Raw genomic sequence first — 19,996 nt, forward strand, 5'->3', positions numbered from 1 at the left:
CAAAGATGCTGAATGATGACAAAACATTTTTCTTTCTATTTTGAGGAAAAAAAATTTACTTTGAATCTGTTCATGAAACCCAAAATTGACTTTTGGGTTGTAAACCACTTTATTTTTTCAAAAGAATTTTAATGTAACTTTAAAATAGTTTGCAGCAGTATTACTCTTCCATTCTGCATCTCTCAAGGGCAAGCCTTTTTAATAACCAGGAAATTGAAAAAGTCTAATTTTGTAATTGGTTAACCTCTCATTTTGATAGGCACTAGAGAAACCGTTAGATTTCAGTTGCGATTAATATTTTAGGTTGTATTCAATAAACATCCTTCTCTTATGAATCAGAATCTAACATTCAAGTGCATAACTGATTGAACAAATACAAGTCTACAGACAGTTGATATTCAAGCCATAGTTCAGAAGGAAATTTCTTCCAAGTTACATAAATGAAGACTTCATTAAAATACTATTTTCTCATATTCAAAATTAATTGATGAATATTTACTTGTAGTGAAAACTAAAATACTGTATGTCATATATCCCAGCAAAGAAAATGAAATTATGATGTTTATAAACATCAGTATTATTGGTGAAGAATGAGGTAATTTACTAAATTAGAAGAGGAAGAGAGAGAATTTGTAGTACCCGAAATGGGGATTATAGATGGTATTTAGGTTCCTGCTACTGAACCATGGAAATGTATGCCTCTTTCTCCCTATTTGAAAACGTGTTTTCTATTACTGCTTTTTTTGCCCAGAAACATTTGTACTTTCCCTCAAGTGCTTTTATTTTTGCTGCCAACAAGTAGGTTGAATGAGTTCTAAGCCTTGGCATCTCTTTCTCCGTTTTATTTTTGCCTTTTTTTTTTTTAAAGGCTTTTGTCTGTTATTGACCTTGAGCTAGCAAATGAAGACGTTCTTTCATGAATACTTACATCAGAATCAAGCCCATGGTAGGCACCTGACACTTAGGGTAGCCTCAGCTTTTCCTTTTACAGTGAACCATTTTTTAAAAAGATCATCTGTTCTGAAGACTTGGTTATCAGTTGAGGTGTATCACTTGAGTTGTGGATAGCATTAAGAATGTGTATTAAAGGTATCCTTTTTATTTCTTTTTACAGCCTCTTCTAGAAAACAAACTTAAAGCATTTAGTATTGGAAAAATGAGTACAGCTAAGCGAACTTTAAGTAAGAAAGAGCAAGAAGAATTAAAGAAAAAGGTAATGTTTAAAATGTAGGTTTTGAGTTATCCTTGGAAATAAATGTGTCTAAGGGGGCAGTAAGTGTATGGACAGTAGAGGATGTTTTTCAGAGATTTTTGACCTCCAAGGTATTCTCAGCTCTTATCCTCCAAGTCAAGTCTATAAGTCTATCATACGGGGTATGTTCAGAGGAGTCCAGCTTTCTATGCCTGTCCCCTCCACTGTTTCCTCTCTTCTGTGTAACAATTTTGGTTCTTTTCTGGTCTTGTCTTTTTATATAAGCAATTGTATATACATATATATTGTACCCCCTCCCCTTTCTTCGATGAATGATAGCATACTGTATATAGTACTCTTTTCTCCACTTTGCTTTTTCCATTTAACACGTCAGAGATTACTGGAAGTGTATTGAAATACTCCTTGTTCTTTTTTTGTAAAGCTCTGTGGATATTCAATAGTTTATTCAATTAAAATTCTGTTGAAGGCATTTGTGTTTTGTTCTTTTGCCTTTACAAATAGTGCTGTTATGGATAGTGTTACGCATATGGTTTTTTGATAGTGTATCTTTGGGATACATTCCTTTAAGTTAGATTTCTGGGTTAAATGGTAAATACATAAATGTAGTTCTGCTAGATATTGTCATATTGCTCTCTGTAAGGGCAGGGCCATTTTGCATCCCTCTCAACAATGTATGAGAGGTTGTTTCCCCATAACCTTGCCAACAGGATATTAGCGAAGGAATTCTGCCAATCTGCTAGGTGAAAAACGGTCTCAGTGTTGTTTTAAATTTGCATTTCTCTTACAAGTAAAGTTGAACAACTTTTCTTGTGTTTGTTTCTGTGAACTATCTGCTCATATCTAAACCAGTTTGTCAAGTTAGTAGATTATCTCTGTTTTTAGAAAAACTCTTTCGTATATTAGTAATATTAACGCTTTGTCTATGACAAAAGGTGCAGTGTTTTTTTCCAGTTTGTCGATTATCTTTTTGTTTTGCTTCTGATGTTTTTTCCATGCAGAAACTATTTATTGATAATGGAATCGGATTTATTAGTCTTTCCTTACGATTTCTGGTTTTTCAGTCAAGATTTTCCCACTCTCAGCTTATGAAGGAGTTTCCTCATGTTTTTTTTCTAATACTTACATAATTTCATTTAAAAAAATTAAATCTGATTAATTTGCAATTTTTCCTGGTATATTATGTGAAGAATTGGTTCATTTTTATCTTTTTTTCAAATAGCTGTCAAGTTATCCCAAGATTATCCATTAAAAAGTCCATCTATTCTCCACTGATTTGAGATGCCCCTTTTATTGAATACTAAATTTCTACACGCTGTTGGATTTATTTCTGTGTTTTCTTTTCCATTGGCCTTTCTATTCATACATGTTTTGGGGACATTTAGAATAGTTATAATTGAAGTTGTCAAGGTTCTTCTGAGCCTTTTTTCCTTTAATGCCAACTGTCTGGAGATACTGCTGCTTCAGCTTCTAATACCCATGTCTTCAGTGGTTTGTAAAGGAAATCTTTATCTTCACTGATTAAATCATTGTGCTTTGGAAATGACAAACATTAATAGAATAATACATTTTATATGGTCAGTTGTCATACATTTTTGACCCTTGAATTGTGTCTAAACAAATTTACTTAGTAGGTCCTTTTCAGGTTATGCAAATTGCCAGTAGAGGAGCAAAACTTCTCTTAGTTTTAATGTTAATTAATATATAGTGTCTACTAATGACTAGAGAGTATTACCTATTAGGACTGCATAACCTGCTGTCATTTACATTATTCCTTGATGAGTTTCCCCCTGTGTGCAATAATAATTTTTATATTAGGTGATACTAATATTTTCACGTGTAATTAGGAGGATGAAAAGGCAGCTGCTGAGATTTATGAGGAATTTCTTGCTGCTTTTGAAGGAAGTGATGGTAATAAAGTGAAGACGTTTGTACGTGGAGGTGTTGTTAATGCAGCTAAAGGTAAGTGTGAATATTACAGTCCTTGAGCAAACCCAAAAGTCTTGGTTGAATGACTGCAGATAATTATGAAAGAAGTTTGGTTGCTTTTGAATTTTACGTTTCTTTTCTATTAGCACCCTCTAGTGGTGGTATTAACTAGCAAGATAAATGGCCAAATAATGGATTAATGAGAAATTAGAGCAAAATAAGTTTTTAAAATATTTAGTTCCTTTCAAGTTTCGAGATAGCAGAACACTTTGGAAAAATTTTAATATATTGCATAGTTTTGCTGTTAAATGATTAAATTATATTTTTGAGAGTGGGGTGGTAATATTTGAATTTAACTTCATATTTTGTCAGTAGTGATGTATCTTAATACTACAAGCATATTACATTTTTGTTTATTTTTAAATAAAAATAGTAAAGAAAATCCAAATAATGTGAAATTAGTTTTGAAACAGTATTTTAAATTTCAGAAGAACATGAAACAGATGAGAAAAGAGGTAAAATCTATAAGCCATCGTCAAGATTTGCAGATCAAAAAAATCCTCCAAATCAGTCATCCAGTGAAAGACCACCATCTCTTCTTGTGATAGAAACCAAAAAACCTGTAAGTCATACTTAAATTAAGTGACCATTTGTGTTCCGAGATGATACTGCCAATGATACTTTCAGTACTTCCACTGTAAGCAGGACTTTGGTATCTTGTTTTTAATTATTTTGGGAGTAGATGTTGAGTTTTGATGTTTAATCTTCCTGGATGAGAGATAATAAATTAGAGCAGGGCATATGGATGGTAGTCTTTTTTATTCTCTTTGAGCAGTGAACATATGCTTTTACTATACTCGTAGCATATTGCAAGTAAAAAGTTAACATATTTTAAGTGTCCGTGTAAAAGAATTCGGTTGTCTTTTTAAACAGTACTGAACTGAGGTTTAAATTATGTCAGCATGTGTCATGTCAGTTACCTTGGAAGACTATCTGTACTCTAGCAATGTGTCTGTTACCTAGAACATTTTTGGAATTTATTTGGAATTACTGTTAGAATTAGTGACACTTTCTTTTAAATATTCTCAGTATTAGAAAAACTCTTGTTTTTTGCGGGTAGGGTTTTCATGGTGCATGGTAGATAGATGTGGGTCATGTCATTTGAGCCAAATTTGGTGAAGAAATATGATTATATTGAATAGTGAGATTCATTTTTCTTGTGTGACTTTTAAAATAGCTCTGAAAGCAATTAAAAAAAATAACAGCTTTATTGAGATATAATTCATATACCATAAAATACATGCTTTTAAAGTATACAATTAAGTTTAAAAAAAATAATATTCATGGTTGTGCAATAATCACTAACCTCTAATTTCAGAACATTTTTATTACCCCAGAAAGAAACCTTATACCTACTTTTAGTCATTCCCATCTCCTGGCAACCTCTAATCTACTTTGTCTCTTTGGGTTTGCCTGTTCTGGATATTTCATGCAGGTAGAATCATACAATATGTGGCTTTTTGTGTCTGTCTTCTTTACTTAGCATAATGCTTCAAGGTTCATCTATGTTGTGGCATATATCAGTACCTCATTCCTTTTTATGGGCAAATGATATTCTATTTTATGGCTATACCACATAATATTTATCCATCTATCACTTGATGGACATTTGGATTTCCACTTTTTGGCTATCAGTAATGCTGCTATAAACATTTGTGTACAGGCTTTTGTGTGAACATATGTTTTCACTTCTCTTATATGTACCTGAGAGTGGAATTGCTGGGTCATATGGTAACTATTTGTTTAACCTTTTGAGAAACCGGCGAACTATTCTAAAGTGGCTGTAGCATTTTACTGTCCTATCAGCAGTGTATGAGAGTTCCACTTCTTCCACATCTTCGTCGACACTTGTTAAAATTGCCTGTTTATTTTAGTCATCTTAATGGGTATGAAAGTTGTACCTAATTGTGATTTTGATTTGCACTTTCCTAATATTGAACATCTTTTTATGTGTTTATCATCTGTTTATAGTCTTCTGTGGAGAAATGTCTTTTTAGATCCTTGGCCCAGTTTTTGTTTTTCTTTTTAAAGATTGGCCCCTGGGCTAATGTCCATTGCCAATCTTCTACTTTTTTTTTTTTCTTCTCTTCTTCTACCCAAAACCCCCCAGAAGGTAGTTGCATATTCTAGTTGCAGGTACTTATGGTTGTGCTATGTGGGATGCCACCTCAGCATGTCCTGATGAGTGGTCCTTGGCCCATTTTTTAATTGGGTTGTCTTTTTATTGTTCAGTTTAAGAGTATTTTACACCTATGAGTCAAGTCTCGCTTTTTTTTTCCTAAGGAAGATTTGCCCTGAGCTAACATCTGTTGCCAGTCCTCCTCTTTTTTTGGCTTAAGGAAGACCAGCCCTGAGCTAACTTCTCTGGCAGTCTTCCTCTGTTTTGTATGTGGGACACCTTTGCAGCATGGCTAGTGTATGGAGTAGGTCTGCGCTCCGGATCCTAATGTGCGAACCTGGGCCGCCAAAGTGAAATGTGCAGAACTTTAACCACCTGGCCATGGGGCTGAGCCCCGAGTCAAGGCTCTTGTCGGCTATAATGATTTGCAAATGTTTTCCCCATTTTGTAGGTTGTCTTTGCACTTTCTTGATAGTCTCCTTTGAAGCACAAAAGTTTTTAATTTTGATGAAGTTGAGTTTATCAGTTTTTTTTGTTGCTTGTGCTTTTGGTGTCGTATCTAAGAAACTATTGCCTAATTCAAGGTCATGAAGATTCACTCAGATGTTTTTCTCTAAGACTTTTATAGTTTTAGCTCTTAGATTTAGGTCTGTGAATCATTTGAGTTAATTTTTGTATATGGTGTGAATTAGGGGTCCAACTTCATTCTTTTTTGCCTTTGGATATTCAGTTGTCCTAGCACCATTTGTTAAAAGACTATTCTTCCTCATTGAATTATTTTGGTGCTTTTAAAAGAGGGATTCCAAAAGCAGTTTTGGAAGGAGTTTTAAAAGAGGAATTCCAAAGATGTTAACTGATTGTTTCAGTAATTCATATCCTCCTAAGGGCATTGTTTTGAAGAGCGCACATTTTTAGTAGTTGTTTATGGCAGTTACTTTAGATGGTAGTTCAGTTACTTTATGTTCATTAATTTTGTCTCCTGTTCCCCTCCAACAATTGTCAGGCCTAGGTATTACAGGCTTTGGGGGATGAAGTTGGTGGCTCCTTTACTTTAAGACTGCTGCTTGTCCTTTTGTTTAATTTTTTAAATATTTTGATTATTAAATTCTTAGTTTGAGAGGACAGGAGGGAAAGTTCAGTGATGATGGAAGCATTCTTTCTTTTGAACTTAAATAATTAGAACATAATTGGCACTAAAATAAAAATTATTTAAAATGATCTGATTATTGAACCATTAGTCTTGCTTAACCTTGTTTGGTTTGAAGTATAACTTGTCATATCCTTCATAGCCACTGAAGAAAGGGGAGAAAGAAAAGAAAAAAAGCAATTTGGAACTCTTCAAAGAAGAATTGAAACAGTAAGTTTTATAGTGCTGAGAATGGCTCTCATAGGTATATCGAGCTGGTAGTTACAGATGCAGGTATGAGGAGTGTAGTGTACCAGTTAGTTATCACTAACTGGCTTACCGTGAGGTTGTTTTCGATATTATAGTGGTATTTTGTGGGGTATGCTTGAAAATAAACTAGTGTTTTGTCCAGCGTCTAGGTTGCTTAGATTATGTGGATGCAATTCAATTGATTTATCTAATGTCCGGAGTCCTGTTTGCAGTGGAAACAATATAGTCACTGAGGTGGGGGTGAGCAGAGGTTGAACTTAGCCAAGAAAGAATAAATTCTGTGGTTTTACTGTTGAATTTCCTCCTCACTATAAAAGTGGGCTTTGTATTCCATTGCTTGTGTAGCAGAAATTTGCTCATGATTCTGTTATAGCTGGGAGACTCTCTGATCTTGGTTGTTGGTACTGGCGTCTAATTACTCACCAATATTTCAAGTTATTTGAAGATGGTGCCTGGATAAGTTCTATTCTTATTAAATGTGAACAAACAAATTTTGGCTCATTATTAGTGATTATAAATATTTTCAACAGAATTCAAGAAGAACGTGATGAGAGACATAAAACAAAAGGCAGGTTAAGTCGATTCGAGCCTCCTCAGTCAGATTCTGATGGTCAGCGTCGTTCTAGTAAGTGATGTTTATTTTAATGTTTCTATTTGATTAACTATTCTAAAAACTAAGAGTTGTTTTCTTTTCCCCCTTTTTTAAAGTGGATGCGCCTTCAAGAAGAAATAGATCATCTGGTGGTAATACAGTTTTTTGCTTTTTTAATTAATAGAAATTGTCCAAACTTTGTTTTTTGCAGGTTATAATTTTTTTTTTCCTCTTTGCCCTAGTTCTTGATGATTATGCACCTGGCTCACATGACGTAGGAGATCCAAGCACTACTAATTTATACCTTGGAAACATTAATCCACAGGTAATGTTAGAAAAGTAAGATGAATGTGGGCTCATATGCTTTATACTTTTGGAAGAGAACTACTTTGTCAATCACAAAAATAAAGTCAGGAATCTGAAGTAAGCAAATTTGATGGAACTAGATAGTCTCTAAAATTATCCTCTAAAGTTGAGCTTTATTGGTGTGGGCCAAATTGTCTTGCTACAATTCTTAAGGGCTCATCTCTTCTTTCTATAACTGGACTATATTCTGAGTTTGAAATGTTTTACTAGCTGCTGATTTATTTATAAAATCAGGATATGACTAGTGGGGGACAGTATTCTTTTGAGACTACCTTCTTCTGAGGCATAGCTTGCTTCCTTATGGATTTTTTCCCCCTCATAATAGCAAGCTAGTGTTTGTGCTTTCGTTTTTTATATTTTAATTATTTTCCCCGCTTCAGTGTTAATTGTGTTATGGGGAATTTAGTGGTTGTTATACATAATGTGCTCTTTTTAAAAAATTATGTGTTTTAGACTTCATTGCATATTTACCATTTTCTTTTTTCTCTCTTCTTGATTACACTAGTAGCTGGGTGCTGGGAAAAAAAGTGATCATATCTTTTTCTTTCGTTTACAACAAGTATTTCCTCCTTGACCTAAATGTGGTAATCACTGCTGCCTGGAGAATGTTGCTAAATGCCTAAAGGAACCATCGCTGTAGAACAGCATATTTTAGATGCAGGATCTCAAAAGGAGGAAGAGGGGAGGTGAAAGCCACCCAGCCTCTTCCTTCTGGCCACTTGTTTGTGTGAAACAGAATGTTTATGGTCTGAAAAGATTTGTGCATGCCACATGAGGGCAGGATTTTACCCGTGTAGAGGTCCTAGTTTGAATGGGAACTTGTAGTGTTAGTATGTCTTTTTCCATTTTGCAAAAACTACTTTACTTTCTTCTTGCTTGGAATTTTTTTCCTTTCTTTTTTGCATACCAAAAAACTCTTCTGCTTTTTAATAGATGAATGAAGAAATGCTGTGCCAAGAATTTGGAAGATTTGGGCCATTAGCCAGTGTGAAAATTATGTGGCCTAGAACTGATGAAGAAAGAGCAAGGGAGAGAAATTGTGGCTTTGTGGCCTTTATGAATAGAAGAGATGCTGAAAGAGCTTTAAAAAATTTAAATGGTAAAGTTTTTATTGTCCATTTATAGAATTCAGACTTTTTTTGGTTCTGAAAAATATTTATAAAAACTTTAGGGAGAATGGACGAGAAATGGAAGGGTTAAAAATGAGAATTAATTCAAATCACGAGAAATCTTTTATTTTCTTTTGAGAGTTAACCAAGGTGACCTTTCTTTTCTTTCTTGCAGGAAAGATGATTATGTCTTTTGAAATGAAGTTAGGTTGGGGTAAAGCGGTGCCTATTCCTCCACATCCGATATACATTCCGCCTTCTATGATGGAACATACGCTTCCCCCACCTCCGTCAGGACTGCCTTTTAACGCGCAGCCTAGAGAGCGGTTAAAAAACCCCAATGCTCCCATGTTACCACCACCTAAAAACAAGGAGGATTTTGAGAAGGTAATTTAAAAAATGTACATAGGGCGCATCTAATTTGTAAATACTAAATCTGGTAGTATTTCTTTTCAACAATTTTTTATAAATTTGTGTGTAATTCTGTTTGGCAACTCTTAAAGAAATAAGTAGATGTGTTCCCTGCCTTAGCCCGTGGAAACCTGTATTGAAATACTAGGTCATATTTTTATTTGTGGCTACCATTCCTTTTTTTGACCACTTAAGTTTTTTTCCCCTTTGTCGACTGTTGTATCCAGGTTTGCTTAAGTGCAAAATATCTAATTTTACTTTGTTCTGAGAAAGTGATACTTTGTATTTGGTAAAGTGACTTTTCAATTAGAATAGACCTCCTAAAGAGTTAAAGTGTTTGGATGGCAGCTAGCTAACTTAGTTCTCAAGATCTGAGCTGTTAGATACTGAGAGCATATGTGGTTTTTAAAAGCAGTTAACTACTCTAGTAAAAGCAAAGGGTGAGTATTTTCTTTTTATTAAACATAAAACCAACTTAATTTCAAGTTATAAGAATTTGTTGGTTCTATTATGAGTTAATTACACTTAAAATGACAGGGCTGGTTTTAAAGGCTTGGGAACAAAGTAGCAAACTGTATGGTAAGATGCAAACAGTTAATTATTTCACAAATTAAAATCTTTATCTGATAATTCTCGGTGTAGTACCTATTTCAGTGCATTGATGTGCATTCTGGCAGGAATGTTCTGATTCTTTGCATTTGGTGAACATTTATTGTTCACTGAACACATCCATTTGCATTTATGTAATTGCTTAGTGTATAATTCAAATGCAGTGATTGCCTGCAAAACTTGTGATTAGATGTGTAGTATTTTCAATGCATATGTATATTTTTGCTTGTTACTTGTTAACAATACTCACATATTCTATGTTTATTATCTGATGTGACTTCATATACAGACTCTGTCGCAAGCCATAGTCAAAGTGGTTATCCCAACAGAAAGGTACATGTTTTTCTTTATTATTACTGATCTAAATATAGACAATATCCCCTTCTGAATTAAAAAAAAAATGGTGTTGAGGAAAAGGTAATATCTTGACTGAGCAATGGTTCCTTCCCAGTCCTTTTTGGGGGGATATGTGAAATTCAACTAACTTTAGTATACTTTGCAATTTTATGTCTTTATCTTTTTTGTTTTTATTGTTACCAATGTAGAGAATTTTATAGCTTTAGTAGTTAGAATGTGTTTAATAGATTTAATCTGGAGTTGTTAGTCTAATATTAGACTATTATGATGGGAAAATAGGTCTTTTTAATGTCATAAATTTTGGTGTTGCAATTTGACCCAATCTTTTATTTTTTTCTTTGTTTCTGAATTATCTTTGTTTAATGTGCAACCGTAGGTTGAGTTCTCCTTACCTAAGGCATAGTTTGTTTTTTTCTAATTGATTTTAAGAAGGAATTCCTATTATTTTCATGAACACTGAACATACTAGAAATTTTTTCACGATAAAGGTGTTTGGAATTCTTTTATTTTCTTTTCTTCCTTTTTTTCTTTTTCAACATAATGTTAAAGCAGAAGAATTCATGCTCTAGGTATGCTCTTGCTCAGTCAAGCTAAGCCTTTTCCCAAACACAGGAACACAACACTGGTTGAATAATAAATGAACACAAAAGAATACCAAATTCTCTTTGACATTGGCCTTGGTGAGCAACACCAGCTGAACTGTCTGCGGCAGCGGGGGACCAGGAAAACATCATGGGATGGATTGGGAAAGTATACAGTTTTTGACCAGACATTGGTACGATCGACTCCAATAAATGTGGTTTTATTATAACTGAGAGACAATTTTTTGGTTTTTTTTTGTTGTTGTTGCTCAGAATAAGATAATTACCATTTTAAAATAAAATAATGCACTTTAAAATATATCACATTTTTGTACTACACTGTTTCATTCTGATAGAAAAGTCACCCTTTTTTAAATAAGAAATTAAACACACAATCCTTAAGGAAAGAGTTTGATTACAATTCTTTAATAATCTTGAATTCAAGTTAGCAACAGCTAATTGTCAGATTTTGATTTTAAATAATCATATGAAGCATTTTAAAACTTCCTTAAACTTTAAATTTTCTAAAATAGATTTTATCAGTTACAAGCCTGTTTAAAACTATAGTGGGTTTTTTCCCCACTGATGAAGCGCTCACAGAAAAGTATTTTTGTAGCATTCACAAAACATTTATCTGGTAGTAGCTTTACATGTAGCTCGGCTTATTTCTAAACAAAATTTTGAGTATACATTTTGCTGAAAAGTCTTGACTCACCATTTCAATGAATCCTTTGTTTTAAACTTGCTAAATCATTTTTCATCTATCTTTAATACTCAAGTCAACTTGCTTTTGACTTAATTCATACAAGTTTCTGAATATATAGCGTTTGTCCACCTATAATTGATTTTATATATTATGATACATAAAATTTCCCTTCACTTTAATTTGACACGTAACAGTGGGAGTTTTGGAACTGAATCATAACTTTGCATTATCTCCCTTCATCAAAATAATGTCATTAATTATATGGATGCTGAGAATACATTCTCATTTGGATATCAAGAACTGCATATTTGCAGAGTAATTAATACTTCTGTGAAACAAAAATAATTTTTAGATTTAAAATGAAGTGATGCTTTTGGTTTTTTGTTTTAACAGTTTGAGGTTGAATTAATAGTTTTAAATATATAGTTTCCCCTTTGTTAAAGATTTAAATCTTCATATAATTTTTTTTACTAGAGATTTTAGTGTCCACTTAAGTAGGTTTGTTTGCAAACTGTGAAAAAATAATTTTAATCACCATGAGATAAATTATTTTATTGTTCATGTACTCTGAAGCAGGGCATAATAGAGCCCCCAAAAATCTGTCTTATTCTATAACTGTATATTTATTTATATTCCAGCAGTTATTATGAACTTAATTTGAGCTGGGAATGCTAAAGGTGTAATTTAGTGTGTGCCTGTACCAAGAGCCAATATCCTTTTGCTTTTCCCACTTGTTATTTATCAACTCTATATGTTGGGGACTGGTGAAATGAGAGATCACAAGCAGCTTATAGTAAGCTGAGTCATTTTTGCCTGACAGTGTAAATCACTGTCTAAAGTTGTATTTGGAGTCTGATAAAGTATCACATGATTTTGGGACCCAGCTTCAGATTTTAAAACTAAAGGCTTTCTATGAGCCCAACCAATAAAATCGCGTATTAAGAAGTTATGTATGTTTATTTTTGGCATTAATATTAGAAAATAATGGTTATGACAAATGGAAAGGGCATCTCACTCTGTTCCGTATTTTGGAATATTTTGGAAAGAGGACTCCATTTATTTAAGGCTTTGGCAATATAATTGCTTCTTTGATTCATAGTACAGGCAGAATTGTATATATCATGAATTGTGTGAGCTAGTTTGAAGTGTGGTCCAAAGGGATGTTGCCTCATCAAAGGTCAAATTCAATAAAAACTCCATCTGCTATATGTGTACCAGAAAAGCACAGGAGTTGGATGGGTTTTTTATTAAATCAGGCCTTAAACTTGTCAGATAGTTTCACATTTCTACAAATTATAGTCATGTATATAACACTTCAATACCACCACAAAAGTGCTTGATTTAGGAATATTTTCTTTAAAACTGAGATAGTGTGTAAGTTTTTAGATGGCTATAATAACATGTAAGCTCTAAGTTACTGATTTTATATATTTGCAGCTTTCTCATTAGTTGTGATTCATAACTTAATGTTTTGCATTTGGAAAATAAAATTAAGTGGCATTTAGAAAATTAAGTCTTTATTACTATGAAGCTGTGTTGTGGTTTCCCACCCTCCCTGCACCTTTCCTTCCCCTCCCACTCCCTTATCCCTGTTGCCCCCTTCCCTCTTAATGCACAAGGCATTAACATATGCTCCAGGTTACTTTTTTGGTATAAAATTCTGTGTTAGCAGAATAATCTTTTTCTGCGCAATTATAGTAACTTAGGTCAAGTGTAGTTTTATATAGTGGTAGGTCTGAATCCATTTTCTTTAACTGTGTTGTTGTTGTAGGAATTTGCTCGCCCTGATACATCGAATGATAGAGTTTGTTGTACGTGAAGGGCCAATGTTTGAAGCTATGATTATGAACAGAGAAATCAACAATCCTATGTTCAGGTGTGCATTTTTTTATTATGATAAAATATACATATAAAATTTGCCATTTTTACGAGTACAGTTCATTGGCATTAAGTACATTCACATTGTTGTGTAGCCATCACCACTGTCTTGTCTCCAGAACTTTTCTCTGAACGTAACTGAAACTCTGTACCCCCTAAATAATAACTCCCTATTCCCTTGATCCCTCAGCCTCTGACAACCACCATTCCACTTTCTGTCTCTGAATTTGATTACTCTAAGTACCTCAGATAAGTGGCGTCATACAGTATTTGTACTTTTGTGTCTGGCTTATTTCACTTAGCGTAAGTCTTCAAGGTTCATCCATGTTGTAGGGTGTGTCAGAATTTCCTTACCTTTTAAGGCTGAATAATATTCCATTGCAAGTATATACCACATTTCGTTTATCCTCAGGTGTGCAATTTAAAAATACTTTTGTTTTTTTGGAATGAAAAATATTTCTAAGAATAAAGTTCTAAAAGTATGGGGTTATTTTTGCAGTGGAATGACAAAGCAGTTTTAGTAATTGGATGAAAATTTGCTTGGGTCAGTTTTCCATCTGATTTTGATTTAGTTAATTAAATAACATTGTTTTTAACATTTTCTAGGAGGAAAATGCTTTCCATTATGCTTTTCAATGAGAGAGTCTTTCATAAGTGAGATATAATAGAACAAATGAAGTGTATAGGAAATTGTTTATCTTCTGAATAGCTATGGTATCTGAGACATTCATTTGACGCTCTTAAGTTGTTCAAAAACCACTGCTTTTGAAATTATATTTTGGGAAAAATCTCTCCATTGCCAGACACAGTATCTGATACATAAGTATTCAGTAAAATTGATAGTAAGACTCAGCAAGATGCATACACACCTTTATTTTAATGTCAGTCATAAAGCCAGTCTGTGGTTAAGGTGAGAAAGGGGGTAGATGGCAGATGGCAGTGGATGAGGATTTCTCTTCAGAGATCTTTGCTTTAGTTTCGTTTAGCACTAAATAGGCAAATAATATTTGTCATTTGTGTATATTTACTTGAAGAGAGTTCTTCATTAAAGAATGGATGTTTAATTTTTTAAATTTGTTTTGTTTTAGGTTCTTATTTGAAAACCAGACACCAGCCCATGTTTACTATAGGTGGAAGCTTTATTCTATTCTACAGGCAAGTATAATCAATTACTTTGTTAATTTTGGCTCTTGAGGTATTAAACCTTTCTAATAACATTCTGGACATGTTTATTAGGGAGATTCTCCAACTAAATGGAGGACGGAAGATTTTCGTATGTTCAAAAATGGATCATTTTGGAGGCCACCACCATTAAATCCATACTTGCATGGGATGTCAGAAGAGCAAGAAACAGAAGCTTTTGTAGAGGAGCCTAGTAAAAAGGGAGCACTTAAGGAAGAGTAAGATTTTTTTCCTTACCGTTAATATATTCAGAAAAGTTGCTTTAATTAATGGTCTTTACTAAGATGTTGACCCTAAAATAAGATAGTTTTTTTCACTTGTGAATGTTTAAAATAGTAACATCTCTCATCATATGCTTTGTAATTTTAAACATCTTGTCAAGTATAAGTGTGTGTCCTTATAAGTGTGTGACCTTGACCTCTTGCTACTGATAAAAATTAGTCATGACCTCTTAAGCAGTGATTCTCTAGCAGTGGAATGCTTCAGATTCTTACAGAAATTACCCCGAGACCCTTAGAATTCTTGCCTTTCTGAATGCAACATAAAGAGAGGACAGATGATTGTATGGCTTAGGGAGGTCAGATGGTTGCCAAGTCTCTCCACACAGTTCGCAGTGTGTGGCCACCATGCAAGCATATGTTGTTATTAGTGCTCAGTCAGCAGTGGTACAGTGCTGTTAGCCTGGTTTAGGAAGCAGAAACAAATTTAACTATTAAATGTTCAGAGAGGAAGTTCTGTATACCTCATGGAAAAAATTAGCTAAAAGAATTTTTAGCATATAGGATTCTGTATAGTCTATAACTCTTAATACTAGCTGCATTGATGCATTGTTTGTGAGAGCATTTGCTAATGGAGAACTGTAGTATTTGAGAGTATATTTGCTTCTGAAGATGTATATTCATCATTACTTTCCTCACAGGCTAAATTTGGTTGTCTCCTATTTTTGTAAATAAAGTTTTTTTGTTAGTTTTTTTTGTTGAGGAAGATTTGCCCTGAACATGTTGCCATTCTTCCTCTTTTTGCTTGAGGAATATTTGCCCTGACCTAACATCTGTGCCAGTCTTTCTCTGTTTTGTATATGGATCACCACGTGGCACAGCAAGGCTGATGAGTGGTGTAGGTCTGTGCCTGTGATCCAAACCTGTGAACCTAGGCCACCGAAGTGGAGTGTGCCGAACTTAACCACTATGCCACGGGGCCGGCCCTGTAAATAAAGTTCTTTTGGAACACAATCATGCCCATTCCATTCCATGTTGTCTATGGCTGCTTTGGTGTTTTAGCAGCAGAGTCGAGTAATTGTGACAAAGACTGTGTGGCCTGCAAAGCCTAAAATATTTACTGTCTGATCCTTTACAGAAGTTTGTCATCCTCTGCGTTAGCCTGTCCTAATCCTATGCAGAAGTGCTAAAGTAACAGGCAGACGGCCTTCAAGGGAAAGAAAAGAACACGGCAGTTCTTTTTCAGTGTAATGGGCTAATAGGACTGGGACATGCTCAAAGATTCTTGAGAAAAATGCCCATAATTTTAAATTTACTTAATTTGTAAACTAGAAATCACTGGAATCATTTAATTGTTCCCGGAAAAGTATTCTTCCCCATGTAAGTTCTTCAGAAAAAAGTGTACTGTATTTGGGGAACTTAACACAAATCAGACTTAATACAATTTAGTCGTCAGAATTTTATCTTAGTGGGTTTTAAAGAACTTAGTTTATGAACAGAAACTAAAATGGCATTTGAAATTTATGTCTATAAATATTTATAAGTTAAAAAAATTTGTATTCAGACAGAGGGACAAATTAGAAGAAATCCTGCGGGGTTTAACTCCAAGGAAAAATGATATTGGAGATGCAATGGTTTTCTGTCTTAATAATGCTGAAGCTGCTGAAGAAATAGTGGATTGCATTACTGAGTCATTATCCATCCTAAAGACACCCCTTCCCAAAAAGGTATGGAAATGGTTTCTCTTTATGGAACATTTGATGAAGTGAAAGGGAGATATTAGTTGACTTCTTTTTGGATTGAAATTGGTTTGCTTTTTTGCATGAAGAACTTGACTGAAGAAATCTTTCCCTTGCAGTCTTATTTTCCTTCTGCCTGGAAAACTTATGTTAATTGACACAGAAGTTATCAACAGGTTGAAATGTAAATGCGTTACAAATTTTATCCCTGCCAAAGTCATGGTTGTGGTGATGTTGAATTTCTTATAACTCTTCTAAGTAGCTGTGTTTATTAAATTATAGCTAAACATTAGCCTTATGCCACTAATTCCAAAAGATTTCAATATGGAATTTTTTCCCAGATATGTTATTCACTGTTGGTTTTTAATCTGTTTTATGTTGTCTTTTGGTATTCTAGATTGCCAGATTATATTTGGTTTCTGATGTTTTGTACAACTCTTCAGCCAAAGTTGCTAATGCTTCATATTATAGAAAGTTGTAAGTATAATGATGTAAGCTGATATTCCTGAAATAAAATATTTATGGGTAAGGAGTTTATTAAAAGGATTTTGTTCATTAACACCCTAATAATAAATAATTTAAATTTTTTCATAGTTTGTAGAGTTTTGTAAAAACTTGGATTGCGTTCATTGAACTAAACCAGTTTAAGCTAAATTACCGGTTTTTGGGGAATTTTTTGTATCAGTTTTTTGATTAACTATTGATAATAGAACAAATAGGAAAAATTAAAAAATGACTTTATTTTTCTTGCGTATTTAGCTACTTGCATAATGAATAAGCTGAAACAATAGAAATAATGGCAAACATAAAGGCAGAGCATTAACTGTGTATAGACTCGACGTTCTCTTCTGATTGTCATTGTATTGCTGTAGTTCATTGTTCACGTTTTCCCAGGCAATAGGAAATTATGTTTCTGTACTGTAATTAATATATAGCTCTTCCTCAATTCTCCAGAGTTCTTTTTGGTGTTTATTTTATGAATAGGGAAGCTTAGGAAGTTTGGGAATTTGGGTCCTAATGTTAGCTCTGCTATTAGTTTTTTTGCCTTGGAGAAGTCACTTTTTTCCTTTTCCTATTTTATAAAACAAAGAAGTCAGACTAGATGGCTCAAAGTATCCTAGATGTAGAGTTCCTTGATAATCAAGGGAACTAGTTCTTAAGACTTTTAGGGATTTTGTAGGAGAATAATTCAGAATAATAGGAGTTAAAGCAGTTAAATTATGGTTTTAGAGTTTAAGCACCTAGTTCTTGATTTTTTAAAGAATTACTTGATTAATTTATACGTTTTTTTTTTAAGTCCACGAGGGGTTTTCAATGGCTAGCATGCTGAAGTGGATAGGGATTTTTAAACAAATTCTATTGTAAAAAATATACTATTTGAATTTCAGTTTTGAAACAAAGTTATGTCAGATATTTTCAGACCTCAATGCTACCTATCGTACAATTCAAGGCCATTTACAGTCTGAAAACTTTAAGGTACGTTTATTTTATTATTTTTGCCCTAGTGTTTTAAACGGGGGATGGTGGCTAGGAAGCACATTGGAGGGCTAGGAAAGTACCTAAGATAAGTATAAGACATAACTTGCATTTTTCAGAAATTATCATTTTAAAATTTAGTGCCATTTTACTTTCAGTATCAAAAAATGTCCTGAATTTTAAAATGTATTATCTATTATTATTTTGTCAGATATTTGTTTTAGGTTTAAGTGTTTTATTTAAATATTTTAAATATTAGCCTTCTCTTTTCACAAAACACATTCAGAAGATAACTTGTTTTGTAATGGTGTATATAATTTGGCTGGATTAGGAACATTCATTTTAGTTACTCGTATTTAGAAAGTATATTGACTTAACTAATTTTTTATAACCTCTTAAGATGTAGATTAATGTTAAGAAAAGCCAAAGTACCTTACTTATAATTGAATAACTAGATATACTTATCATGGGAAGAAGACTTATTAAGGAAATTTCTTAGTTTGAGAAGATGCCCAATGACCCCACCATTTAGGGGATTCAAACAAACAACTCCATTTAAAAACTTCTTGACTTTAAATTTTCTCCATAAGTCAGAGCTTATAGAAAAGTTTACAGCGGAGACAGAGAAACGTGTGAGCCAGAATCAGGAAGTACTTCTTTGAATCATTAGGGAATTCAGGTCAAAACTTGATTTACCTTGATATCCAGCTTTCCTAAGTTTCTCAGCTGGTCTTTCCCAGAATGTGGCCTCAAGCGTACCTCTAGTAGAATGGGACATGGAACTTCAGTGGTCAGGAGCAAATAGTTACTTTCTTTTTCGTTGTATTTAATTTTTTTCCTTTTAATTAGATGACATTGATTTTTTTAAAAGCATTTTAATGATAGTTATTCTCTTTGAATTTTAAAAACAATATCTGGTTAAAGGAATATTCAGCAAATTGTGGTGGTCATTCTCATGAGATGAAGTTTGAAACATACTGCCCTAAATGATAATTCGTCGTCTTTTCCTATTTATTTAGCAACGGGTAATGACCTGCTTCAGAGCATGGGAAGATTGGGCAATTTATCCAGAACCATTTTTGATCAAACTGCAGAATATTTTCTTAGGACTTGTAAATATTATTGAAGAAAAGGAAACAGAGGTAGGCACTCAGTGTATTTGTCTGATTATTTTAAAATGTATTTCTGGGGATGCTGTGGAAGTGTGATAGATTACAGATGTGAGTAACATTTCTTTGGGGAAAATACTTACTGTTTATCACTAAATAGTGACATTTTTTTTGCTGGAAGATCTGAAATTACGTATAACAGGAATTCTCTGTTTTGAGTCTTTATGTGAAAATTGGTGACTGGTTTTTTATTTGATGACATGAAAAGATTTATATTACTAGAAGAAAGCAAGTAATAGAGCAATATATAGCATGATTTCATTTTGTTAAACTAAAGATAGCTATATAAGTTAAATATGTACATGAAAAGATGTACCACAATGCTAGCAGGTTCTGTTCATCACCATTCTATTACTATTTACTTCCTCAGTAATTCTTGAAACCTTAGTCTTCATTTCTACCATCCTAATGCATCTATCATAATTTCACTGTGTCTCTTATAAGATCCTCCTAATTGGCCTCCCTTCTCCAACTACATGGTCCTCGTTTCAGTTTCTTAAATGTACAGTGTTTCCTCCTACCATATACCCTTATACATGTTCTTCCCTCTTTCTGGAAGTCTCCTTTTTACCTGAGATCCTTCAGATCTCAGTTTAAGCATAGCTTCATTGAGCCTTCTCAGAACTCTTTGGGTGAAACCTACTTATTATACACTGTAATAGTACAATATACCTCTTTGTTGTAGCAGTCATCATAGTTGCGGTTATATATATATTGTCGTGATTATCTGATTGCCTGGCTCATATTCCCACCCCAGTTCTGTCCCCCCTCCTCCAACTTCCCCCCATTCTACAAAGCTCTGACAGGAGGGACCAAGCTCATTTCTGCTCGTCATTGTATCCTCAGTACTGGATGATAAATTATGTTCTTATTATGTCCTCACATTGTA

General features: G+C 33.6%; 1 protein-coding gene across 2 annotated transcripts in view; it reads left to right on the plus strand.

Annotated features, from left to right (window-relative positions):
* U2SURP (U2 snRNP associated SURP domain containing) overlaps positions 1-19,996 on the plus strand; it is an 87,042-nt gene that overhangs the window by 46,734 nt on the left and 20,312 nt on the right. The window contains exons 7-23 of one of the 2 annotated variants that reach the window (XM_070577580.1): positions 1,115-1,213; positions 3,058-3,172; positions 3,628-3,761; positions 6,608-6,675; positions 7,245-7,339; positions 7,423-7,458; positions 7,549-7,631; positions 8,606-8,771; positions 8,957-9,168; positions 10,091-10,134; positions 13,217-13,321; positions 14,412-14,478; positions 14,560-14,723; positions 16,288-16,450; positions 16,860-16,939; positions 17,851-17,938; positions 18,958-19,080. In XM_070577580.1, coding sequence (XP_070433681.1) covers positions 1,115-1,213; positions 3,058-3,172; positions 3,628-3,761; positions 6,608-6,675; positions 7,245-7,339; positions 7,423-7,458; positions 7,549-7,631; positions 8,606-8,771; positions 8,957-9,168; positions 10,091-10,134; positions 13,217-13,321; positions 14,412-14,478; positions 14,560-14,723; positions 16,288-16,450; positions 16,860-16,939; positions 17,851-17,938; positions 18,958-19,080 — 1,842 coding nt within the window. The remainder of the gene's footprint in view (positions 1-1,114; positions 1,214-3,057; positions 3,173-3,627; positions 3,762-6,607; positions 6,676-7,244; positions 7,340-7,422; positions 7,459-7,548; positions 7,632-8,605; positions 8,772-8,956; positions 9,169-10,090; positions 10,135-13,216; positions 13,322-14,411; positions 14,479-14,559; positions 14,724-16,287; positions 16,451-16,859; positions 16,940-17,850; positions 17,939-18,957; positions 19,081-19,996) is intronic. The other variant, XM_070577581.1, reaches the window with a different exon arrangement.

The sequence above is a fragment of the Equus przewalskii genome, chromosome 15 (assembly GCF_037783145.1).
Source record: "Equus przewalskii isolate Varuska chromosome 15, EquPr2, whole genome shotgun sequence".
Taxonomy (NCBI): Eukaryota; Metazoa; Chordata; class Mammalia; order Perissodactyla; family Equidae; genus Equus; species Equus przewalskii.